The sequence below is a fragment of the Pogona vitticeps genome, chromosome 2, assembly GCF_051106095.1.
Source record: "Pogona vitticeps strain Pit_001003342236 chromosome 2, PviZW2.1, whole genome shotgun sequence".
In the NCBI taxonomy this organism is placed as follows: Eukaryota; Metazoa; Chordata; class Lepidosauria; order Squamata; family Agamidae; genus Pogona; species Pogona vitticeps.
The window spans coordinates 299,161,840-299,173,557 of record NC_135784.1 but is presented as its reverse complement, the minus strand read 5'-3'; the positions used below and the strand labels follow the sequence as shown (position 1 = coordinate 299,173,557).

The window sequence follows — 11,718 nt, the reverse complement described above, 5'->3', positions numbered from 1 at the left end:
ACTCATGAGCTGTAAGGAGGGCTTTGCTCTCTGACTGCACATGGGGAAGCACTGTAGATCTTCAAATATATACCGCACAGGAGCAGAACATGGGGTTTTGCACTTGATAAAACATGGCACATGGTTAATACCTCCACTTCCAAGTGTAAGTATTTAGGGGGGGATAATAATAAACATAAGGAATTGAAATACACTGGCTCAAGTTGTGTTACAACAAACAGCCCTCCATATGATGATCCCTGTGTCCTGGCAGTAACTCTGACACAGTCTTCAGAACGGGGTGGTCAGCCTAGGCTAGTCTGAGGTTTCTGCCATCGGGATCCCCCAAGAATGGCAACAACCTTCAGAACATGGCCAAAGAGCCCGAAAAACCCACAACAACCAATGGCACAGACTATCAAAAAATATTTTTAAAAAAGAAAAGAAATAGGAATTGGGAGTTATGGTTGAAAAATTCAGTTTCCCAAATTCTCTACCTCTGAACAATGTTCACAGCATTTGTCCAGCCACGTCTGAAGACACAAAACTGAGCAAGATGAACCTTCAGTTGGACATACCCTGGCAAATCTAATATATCCTGTACCAAACTTCTTGAATGTATTTCTTTCATTCCTCCTATGAAACCATATTTCAGTGACATCTGTGTGCTGCAAACAACCTTCTGTTTTCTGGTAGACTTTTATGGGAGTTTCCCCTTTAGTGCTTTAATTCCAGCTTTGCAGTCCGTAACTAAGTTTAGGAGGGTCGTTGGCATAACTGATTCTATCAGTGAGGGCATCAGCCTTCCTCCCAAGTCCACTTGAACGATTGCCACAAGTTTGCTGTGACCTGGATTCCTGAAAGAAAGAAAAAATGTATTTCACCAAGGAGAGCAATATGATGGCACACTTGTCCATTGAGATTTTCATTCATTCATTCATTCATTCATTCATTCATTCATTCATTCATTCATTCATTCATTCATTCATATGTTATTTATATCCAGTTTTTCTCCCCACAGTTTTCCCTTTTCCTGTGTGATACATAACAATAATCCTGTGCTGGTATTATTATTATTATTATTATTATTATTATTATTATTATTATTATTATTATTATTATTATTATTATTATTATTATTATTATTATTATTATTATTATTATTACTGCTACTGCTACTGCTACTGCTACTGCTACTACTACTACTGCAGCTGCTGCTGCTGCTGCTGCTGCTACTACTACTTCTACTACTACTACTACTACTACTACTACTACTACTACTACAAAATGCAAGAAATCCTTCACTTATTGGCTATCCTCAGTAAGCTGGAATTCCATTAGCATCATAAAATAGCCCAGAACTCATGCAAAGCAAGGATTTGTTAGTTTGTTTTTTAATTGCATGGTGATTTGTGATTTTCTGCAACACCAGCTCTAAAACTGCTTACTCTGGGTGGGGGCAACAGGCATAGCCAGAAGGAAAGCTGCTGCCACGGACGTAAATTGAAGACTGAGGACAGTCTGGATGGTCCACGCTGACAGCTAGAAGGGAGGGAAATAAAAACAATTTAAAATCTGTCCAAATAGCAACCATCTTGATCCAAATATAGGGTGTTTCTGTGTTCTGTCTGTCTTCTTTCCATCTTTATTCTTTATTCAAAAGTAAATGTTACAGCAGGAAAATCATAGTCGCTGCATATTACCTTTTAATTAGTAGTGCCTGTTCAGAAGCATCTAAGAACATGCCTGGCCAGACTTGTTGGAGATGTTGGGAATTATAGTCCATCAAATCTGGAGGTCAACCAACCAGTTAGGAAAAGCTGATACCATGAGGAAAGTGGTGGTTTTTTTGCCCAGGGAGACCAGGGTTTAAATCCCTGCTCATCCTGGAAGCTTACTGAGTAACTTTGAGTGAGTCACAGAGTTTCTGTCCAATTTGCTTTTCTGGGTCCTTGTGGGAATATAAGCAGAGGGTGTGGATTCTATTGTTCTTCTGACTTCCACAGAGCCATACAATAAATAAACAACTGATCTTTGGGGAGCAGGGAAGAGAAGCTGAACAGAATTGGATTTCCTGCATTATTTTTAGAATATTGTTCTTATAATTCTGTAGCGTACGTCTTCCAGAGATCTTAAGACAAGAGGTGGGCAGTACCTTGGAGGGGTGTACATGGTCCCAAACCCAACCTCCCCGAAAAGCCTTTTTCAAAAAAAAAAAAAAAAAAAATCACTCAAATAAGCCATTCAGGAGTAACTACTGGTATGGAAAGAAGACAGCCTTTCCTAGCCTATACCACTGCAGAGCAAAACTGGTGCCCCCCACACACACACTCTAAAAGTCTCGGGGGCTTTTTGGGTAGAAAAAATGGTTTAAGTTGGGGGGGGCGGTTTCAGGATTCCCCGGTGGTTGCAAGTGGCTCATGTTCTACCCCTGTTTTAAGACAAATTCCTAGAGCGTCTTTTCCTAAGGTCATCTACCCAGCCCACTAGGTCCTCCCAGGCCATGATTTCTCATGGTAGCCACTCCAAGAGAGGCCAAGAAATCCTCTACTAGAAGTAGGGTCTTCTTTAGAGTGGCTCCAACAATATGGAACCAACTGCCAGTAGAGCGACATCTCGCCACTTCCCTTCTTTTAAAAGATCGTTGAAAACACTGCTTTACAGAGAGGCCTTTTCTATTTTTTTGGCAACCCTGCGTGACCTGCTCCAGATGGGTTACACGACTGTGCTGTTTTTCATTTTACATTTCCACCACTGGATGCTTTGACTGCCATTTTGTTGTTTTTATTCATATTCATTGTTCTAGTGGATTGTAAACCACCCAAATTAGAGCTTTCACGCTAAATCTAAACAGTTTAGGGCCTCGATACCTGGTGAAACACCTACTCCCACCAAAATCTACCCGTATCACCCGATTGAGTCAGGAGGTGAGTCTGAGGAGCCCGACACCGAGGGAGGCCCAGAAGGAAAAAACAAAAACTGGGCCTTCTCAGCGGTAGCTCCTCACCTCTGGAATAATCTTCCTCCTGAGATTTGTGCGGCCCTTTCGCTGGGCATCTTTAAAAACCAATTGAAAACTTGGATGTTTACACAGTTAATACTTGATTCCTTTTTTTTTTCCCTTTTTCTTCTTATTTTTTCTTTCTTTTTTCTCTTTTTCCTTCTTGAATAACTTGTCTATTGATGTTTAAAAATTTTTGTTATATTTTATATGTTGTTATATATGTTGGAAGCCACCTAGAGTGGTCGTTGGACTAGATAGGCGGGGTATAAATGCAATAAATAAATACATAAATAATGGGGAGGTATACAAATTAAATAAATAAATGAACAAACAAATAAATAGAATGGTTTCCAATAAGGTGTGTGTTGGCTCACACTCAAGAATGAGCAAATCAACTGTAGCATTTTCTGACAAGTTTGGACAACTAGCACAGGAAGGTGAAGGTCTCCTCAGGCAACCGGTCAAAGTTATAACTTCCTCTATCCCATATGTGCACCAGAAGTATTTCTCAGCAATTTTCTGCTGAGGTTCTACCCAAGAGCCGTAATCGATTGTAAACTTCCCAGAGCAGTGCATCTGCACTAATAGGGTGGTATACTCACTCAATCAATCAATATTTGCACCCAATGGTCCATATCCTGTTTTTAACAAGTAACATACATCTCTTGCACATACGGTACTGTACATACACATATATGTATATGTGTGGACTGCAGGGTGGGTGTCAAGCCCTAGTCACCAAAAATCCATCTGGTTCTTCTTCCATGGGAAGTGAGGGAGTCTGACCCTTGATCTCAACGGACTGTCTTTGCATGCATATTTTATTCATTGTGAAGAATTTAAAGCCTATTTGATTTGCATGCCATCTACTTTTCACTTGACTATGGTGGTGGCTGCCTAAACTGGACCCCTGGAAACCCCAACTCAACATTTGTGAGTAGGGGTCGTACCAGGACAACTCATCCATTAATCCTGTTCCAGTGATTCATGATGACTTACAGTTTGTTGTCATTAAATCTCCTTCATATTTTCTAACATGCAGCAGGTAGACAAAGTCTCTTGGTGATACCATTCCAAAGCCATAACTGTGTGTAATACTGTGAAAAATGAAAGTGTCCTACAATTTAATTTAAAAAGAGAGAGATTAAATCGTAAATAAAAATGCTCTGTAACAAGCTAAAAGAGAGAGTTCCCCTTCGGCATTCATGCCTCCCATTGGTAAAATTGCTTAACAGAGATTAAATTTATATTTCTGATGTTAGACTCCCATCACAAATGTGACCTCACTGAACGTAAACAAAGAAAGTGAGTCAGATTATGGGCTGTCCTAGCCTATCGAAGCCTACACACACACCCACTTCTGAGGTACCTTAAAAATATTTTTATTTGAAAAACTGGAAAAAGTCCCCTGTTGCCCTCTAGTGGCCATTTTTAAAAAAATACAAATCCAGGGTTTTGGGGGGAAAGGTACTAGGGACTCCCAAAATATGCCAGAATTTCCCCCCCATGTGCCCACAAAGGGAGTTTGTGGGGGAGCCTACAGATGCTGGAGGGTACCATGTAGACCAGTGGTCCCCAGCCTTGGGCCTCCAGATGTTCTTGGACTACAACTCCCAGAAGCCTTCACCACTCCCTCTTCTGGCCAGGATTTCTGGGAGTTGAAGTCCAAGAACATCAGGCTGGGGACCACTGATTTAGACCACACGGGAGCACATGCAGCCCAAGGGCCAAATTTTGCTTGACCCCTGCTCTAGCCCAATCCTCTCATCTCTGACAGGCAGAATCTTGCTATAGCTTCATGCTGGGTTTCTTACCCAACCTCACCTGGAACTCTTCATTTTAGAACAGCAGAGTTTGAAGGGACCTTATGGATCATGGAGCCCAGCCATAAAGAGGCACCATGGGGGATTTGAACACCCAACCTCTGGCTCCACAGCCAGGTACCGAAACCACCAAATCGGGGAACATTCTGCCTGAAAAACATGGGCTTTACTACCAAGTTGTAGCCCGTTCCTTTAACAAGACAGATACATTGTCCCATGTTGCACCTACATGTGGATGCAGACAATGTCCGCGGAGGGCACAAACGATTAAAAGAGAAATTCCAATTTCCATGAATGGAATGGGCTGCAGATCCTAGCCAGCATAACTAAGGATGGAAGATAATGGGAACTGTAAGTCAGAAACCTATGGAAGGTCCCACATCCCTCTTCCTGATGGGATGGGATGGATGGATGGATGGAATTGGAAGGATTTAAAACCCTGATGGAAAGAAGATACTCTATCACTAAGCCATGGGTGCCAGTGGAGTAAAAGAAGACTGGGATTTGGAGTTGTTATCCATGATATTTGCTTTTCAAAGCTCTGATCTGGCTTGCACCAGTCATTTCTTTAGCAAAACCCAACTACATTATGATACATTACACAAAACATACATACAGCTTCCCACAGGAAGCCCGCCTGGCCCCATGCTTGCTGTCCTTCTGCAAGCAAGCAAAGACCTTTCTCTTGAGACAGACTTTTCCTTACTGACTGGCAGCCTGAGAGAGGTCTTTGAAATCAGATTGCGGTGCTCTGTTGCTTTTAAATGTGTTGCTGGTATTGATTTTATTTACCATTTTAATAGGATACGTTTAATTCTTCTTTACTATTTATAAATGTATTGCTTTTAGCTTTAACATATCCTTTTAGTGTTGTGAGTTTTAAGGAGAAAGGTGGGGTAAAAATATTTTAAATACATAAATAATAAATCAACTTGGCTTTTTTTGTCTTGGAAGTCACATAGAGAGAGATGAGACGGACACGAACCTTGGTTCTGAGGTTTGTGAGGGTTTGTCAGCACTGCGCCAGAGGTGTCTCACATCCCCTTCCCCCACCCCTGGCCAGCTCCTCTACTCACCAGTCAGCAGGCACTGCCCTTCTGCTCTTTGCGTGATCGTCCAATTGCAACAGGAGCACATGCTTCCTGCCACTGCCTCCTCCAGCAGCCGCCCACTCCGTGCTGCAGGAATCCCTGCCCTGCCCTGCCTCCTTATACCAGCTAGAGAGTGGGGGAAACCAGCCCAGGGAGGGGAAGGCACATACAGCACCTGTGGTACCATACCAATGAATCGTCACAAACCTCTGAACTTAGGTTTATGCCCATCTATACTTTTATACTTTATATACAATGTCCTTCAAATATTATCAGACATAACTTTCCTGCTAGAGCACTCTACCAAGTAAGAAGCCACATCTGTGGGGTTCTCTATTGTATGTAGCAGTCAAAGGCACTGAAAACATTGTCCCCTATTCTAGTTCACCCAAACTTCAGTATTGGGAAGCTCTCCATTAACTTACTGAATCACCTGGTCAATAGTTTCCACAAGTCTGTAGGACTGTACCGCTTTATCCCACTTCTCACGGTATTCAGGAAGGTACATGAAAGGGAAAAGTTTCTCAGCTGGTACTTCTATCCGCGCTTCAGCACGATATCTAGAAGCAAAAGTAATTCAGCATCACTGGGTACAAGGCCCTGAGAATTCCCTAGCTTAGATCTGCCTGTTCTCTTCCTCCACATAAGTGATTTCCTTAGAGACTGGGGAAACTACTTTTGAAGTATACCTTGCAGAATACCATGGGCCAGCATGGCCAGTGGCAAAGTATCCTGGGAGCCGTGATCCCAAAAATTAACTTTTCCTATCTCTGGATTCCAAAGAGTGTCAGATATTTGATGGGAGGCAAAAAGATTTTGTCCATAAGCTAGTAAAATTATAATCACATATCACGGATATTTAAATAAAACCCCAAAACTAGAGGTGTGTGGAGCATCAGCAAGTCTGATGCTTATCCTAATTACAAAACAAATAAGAGAATGTGCTTGGAAATGTTTATTGGATCACACCGCCCAGAATATCCCACAGGTAACTGAGTCCGCTGGGAGATGCTAAGAGATGTAATACAAAATCATTAACTTTTCCAAGCTCTGCCAGACACATGAAGGAAACACTCTTTCTCCTGTTTCACTGCTACTGGAACAGTGTGGGTGTCAGGAAGGTTAAGGGCTGTGTCATCAGAGCTTTGCGGGATGGGGGAAATCAAAGCAGCCACATGTTCCATCCATAGAAAGAAAAGTTTGGGTTGGATAATACTTTTATTGCATCACTAGAAAGTTACCAACAGAAGGATATGTGCATTGTGTTGGCTGTTGGTATGACCATCTGTGGATAAAGGCAGTAGCTGCCATCAAAGCTTGAGGATCATACAAACAATATGTGGAAGACTTTTCCTCCAAGGAACTAAAGCAAGATGGTGTGTAGAGTTATTCTACCACTATTTATCTTCCCAAAGACTCTGTGAGATAGGTCCAACCTAGATAAAGCTTTAGGATCCAGTGCGGATTAGAACATGGCTTCCTTCAGTCCTCAACAAACTTTTTAAACCACATGCTTGTCTGTACACCCTACACCAATGTCAGTGTACTCAATCTGTCTTCACCATGTACCATAGAAGACCTGATTCTAGCTGCCTCAAATGCTCTTGCTTCCTGAACTTGTTATAGGGTAAAAATTATCTGATACAGTGGGGTCTTGACTTGAGAACTTAATCTGTATTGGAAGGCGGTTCTCAAGTCAAAAAGCCTGTAAGTCAAGTCTCCATTGACCTACAGTGCATTGAAAACCGATTAATCCCGTAACAGGCTGTTTTTGTTCCATTTTGGGTTTTTTCTGGTCTGTAAGTCAAATCTCAGTCTGCAAGTCAAACCTAAATTTTGCGGCCAGAGAAGTCTGTAACTCAAAAAGTCTAAGTCAAGCCGTCTGTAAGTCAAGGGTCCACTGTATATTTATTAATTGTGCTGTAGTGTTTCTGACACCGAGAAAAAAAAGAGAAAACAATGCCCCAGACTACATTTTCCTGTATTTTTGTTTTCCTTCCACCTTCATTTATTTATTTAAATTAAGAAATAAGAGCACGAGCCGTTGTCGCAAAAGACACTATCAGTTTGCCAAACAAAAATAAAAGATAATGGCATCATGGCATTCTTCACGTCATGGAATATTAGAATGGTCGCCTGGTTGATGTGCCAGTCTCAGGGCTCCATGAGGTGAAGGAATAACTGCAAAACCAGTTTAAGTCTGCATTGTGAACATGACTTTCACCATTAACTGTTTCTGGAATGCAAAATGTCCAAACAGCCGTGACAGATTTATGCTGCTGTTCAGAGGGAGACCATGGAAGAAAATACTGTAAAAATAAACACTTGCATATACTTACAGAGTTCCACAGAAGTCTCCTGAAGGCTTTGCCAACACTGAAATGTGTTTCTTGGAGTGACAATAAAGGAAAAGAAATAATAATCAAACACAGAGGCTTAAACGCTGTTGTTGTTTCTATAAGGTTTGTATAACATGTTACACTTAATTGTGGCTAACTGATGAAGTTTTAGAATGTATCTTGAAGTGCAATCAGATGGCTGTGAAGTTGTGTGTCTGATCTCACTAGGAAGTGTCCCTTCAATGGAAGCAATCTCCCTTAAAGTGACCTTTCCATCTGCAGAGGAAACATGCTAGCCCGCCCTCAAAAAGTAGAAGCCCTACAGCTGGATCAAAAAAGGTCAATCTTGGGGCTGGGCTGGAGCACATTTCCCCAGATTGTCGGGGAAAAGACTGTACTGGACTACTCCACATTTGGTGCAGATTGTGATCAATATCCTAGTGTAATCACACCCTTGGTTGTGCAACTGGGCATCTGACCAGTCACATGATTGAGAAGCTCCAGCACATTGTCAGTTAGTCACAATTAGCTGCATTAAGTTATGTGAAACTTTGGCTGCTGCTAAGCCACATACTGTACATATAACTCCTAACAGTGCATCTTACACAAGTCTACTTAGAAGCAGAGATGGTGGCAAGTCTTTGGGTCTGGATACTGGGCCCGACTTTTTGGTACCAAGACCTGAATCCCTAACCCCAAATTTGAGTCCCTATTAAAAACAAGATATTTTTCCCCAGAAAAAAAGGGAGGGAGAGGATGGGTGGGTTCCGAGACATAAGTCAAGTCCAAGTCATTGGGGGAAAAACAAACCCTGAGCCAAATCCAAGTCAAGTCACTGGTGCGAATTAAGTCTGACTTGACAACAAGTCCCGTCACTGAAGTCCCCAACCCTGCTTAGAAGTAAGCACCATTGATTCAATGGGATTAAACATTAAGCCAGAATTTACCTAGATTCTTTCCCCTGATATTTGTAAGAAACAAGAATTGCCTCCAGTAGGCATAGGAGGTTTCTCCTCTTTTTCTTTGAAGCAAAAAATTAATTAATAGTGACTTGCATCTCCAGGAGCAATATTAACATTTGATACAGACCATTTTTAAAGTCTTATTCACAAGGGAGAAATAGTCCTTTAAAAAATAAAGACAAACGGCAATGTTCTTACTGTACGTTTTACCACTTTCCATCCTGATGTATCTTCTTGGATGTATGACAAAACTTTCTCACAGACTTCATCTGCAGTTTCCTTATAGTCCACGAACTTCGTCTCACAGACTTCGTCCATCTACCTGTGAAGAAGTCAAACCAATGGATGGGTAAATAGCAGGATGTGTCACTTAAGGCCATCTACCTGGTCTTCCCAAGACCTGTTGAACCTTCACGAAAGATGTGACATCGGAGCTTTTCAACAAGGCCTTTAGGAACATCCTGCCCCCCAACATTCTGGCTGAGCCATGCGATTGTATTTGAATGCTGTGTGCTGTTGCCTTTGAGAGGGGAGGCTTGTTGTATTTATGATTTGCGTGATCTCTGTTTGTGGGTGGGGGTGTATGTTCTCATGGTTCCCAGTGTGGTGTAGCGGACAGAGCAAAGGACTAGCACTCTGGAGTCCCTGCTCAGCTATGGAAGCTCAGTTGGGGGAGTGGAACAGATAAAACCCAATCCTTAAATATCTCACTTAATTTGAAAACCCTGTTAGGGTCACTATAAATAGGTTCTGATTTGACAGAACGTAATAACAACATGTGCGTTCAATTGTTGTTAACCATCCAGAATAGTGGCTTGCCACTGGATGGATTTGATATGAATGAAATGGAATAAATGAATGAATATCAATATCAAAGATGCACAGAAGGAGCAAAAGGGAGCACCACCAGCTTTTCTCCATCACACAACATCCCCACTATTATTCTTATTATCGAACCTCTTGTCTCTCAGCATCGCTGGTGCTGGGGAGTGGACCAAATTCCTAAAAATCTGGAAGTGGGATAACATCTTTCCAAAATCACTGATTTCTGGAGCCCAGGAAGCAAATTAGCAGTTATTGGCAATTGTTTTCCATTGGTAACCAAAGATCTGAAATTAAGATAGGGAGAGGGATGACCTTATATTGCCTTCATTTTCTTTTAATTTGTTGCCTTAATGTTTGGTACTCTGCAATTTTTGTTCTTTTGAGGTTGCTTGTTAATGGAACTCCAACTTCTGTAAATTACGTTTTTCTGTGTTGCTCATCCAGAGGTATAACACCTGACTTACTAAATTCAACGGTTTTCTCTGTATTTGCTTGTCCAGGTATAGCTTTGTGGTTTCATTTTCTAACACTGGAGGTGGCTCGGATTTATGATCTGGAGGAAAAGAGGGGAATGAAATTTAGCTAGCTGCTGAAAAATCATCTTATGCCTGCACATATAATCCATTAGTGCTAGTTTAGGACATCTAGTTATGATATGACAAATTGTTTATTTATATTTGTGACATGAGTTGATCTACATAGATCATGTACCTCTTGCTTCATAACTATTTTCTGATTATATGGAATACAAATAAATTGGTTATCAATTGTGTGTAACCATCAAAAGCCTGGCTTGACCTAATTTAAGGCACAGATTCAATTGTTGCTCATTAACATTGTCATCCAGTAAGTAACTGCACTGTTCTCCATGTAACAATTTCTCGAGCCACACATCCCTTTCCTAAACTTAAGTTGTTTCTGAATTTCAAGTTGCAATATGTTTATTCCTTTATCATTTTCAACTGCCAGCGTCATCTGATGCTGCTTCATATTGGCTTGCACTGTTTTTATGCATTCATTACTGGTTTGCAGTAAATATACAATCCTATATATAGACTTTGGAACTCCCTCCCACAGGAAGCCAGGCTGGCCCCATCTTGGCTGTCCTTCTGCAGGCAGGCAAATACCTTTCTCTTCAGAGAAGCATTCTCTCAGCGACTGGCTGCTTGAGTGAGATTTTAAAATGGATTGTTTATGCTTTACTGCTACGAATGTGTATCTAAATATAATTTTTGTTCACTATTTCTAAGAACAGTATTTGCTTGCTCTTTTTCAGTCTTTGTATGTCTAATTGATTTTAGCTTTAATATTGTCTTTTAATGATATAAGCCACCATGGGTCCTTTAAAAGGATAAATGTGGGTTAGAAATATTCTGAATGAATGAGTGAATGAAAACATGTCCTCATCTCTGGTCTAGTGTCGCTCACTGCCCGAAGACGGGATCCCTCTCGTGCTCAAACTCCGTCACTCCCTGCAGCTCTCTTACGGACGGATTCGTCCCACAGAGAGAACTGTTTGTAACGCGATGCCACCACGACAGGTAGCGGCTCACCTGGGCGCCGCCTCCCGTAGCATCCCTTCCAGCCGGATCGCCTTCCTCCCGCCTGTAACTCCTCCGGCCGAGCAGCGGGGGGCGATGTGGCTGGGGAGCATTGTGATGCCATTGGCCGCGGGGCAGGCCGGGAGTTGTGGTC

General features: G+C 41.7%; 1 protein-coding gene across 2 annotated transcripts; it reads right to left on the bottom strand.

Annotated features, from left to right (window-relative positions):
• Positions 1-82: 82 nt before the first annotated feature.
• STARD6 (StAR related lipid transfer domain containing 6) lies at positions 83-11,649 on the bottom strand. 2 transcript variants are annotated; one of them, XM_072992923.2, is made up of 7 exons: positions 11,577-11,649; positions 9,397-9,520; positions 8,237-8,286; positions 6,331-6,457; positions 3,983-4,100; positions 1,428-1,521; positions 83-836 (listed from the first exon to the last, which is right to left on the bottom strand). In XM_072992923.2, the coding sequence occupies exons 2-7, from the start codon at positions 9,514-9,516 to the stop codon at positions 680-682; spliced, it is 666 nt and encodes a 221-aa protein (XP_072849024.2). In that variant the 5' UTR covers positions 9,517-9,520; positions 11,577-11,649; the 3' UTR covers positions 83-679. The 2 variants fall into 2 exon arrangements, with proteins under 2 accessions (XP_072849024.2, XP_078240258.1); XM_078384132.1 differs by having other exon boundaries at positions 9,409-9,520.
• Positions 11,650-11,718: the final 69 nt, after the last annotated feature.

Coding starts and splice junctions, on each gene's coding strand:
- STARD6 (XM_072992923.2), bottom strand. CDS start 9,516: ATGGACGAAGTCTGTGAGACGAAGTTCGTGGACTATAAGGAAACTGCA. Junction 8,287..9,396: donor GGAAAGTGGTAAAACGTACA/GTAAGAACATTG, acceptor TGTCACTCCAAG/AAACACATTTCAGTGTTGGC. Junction 1,522..3,982: donor AGATTTAATGACAACAAACT/GTAAGTCATCAT, acceptor CCTCCCTTCTAG/CTGTCAGCGTGGACCATCCA.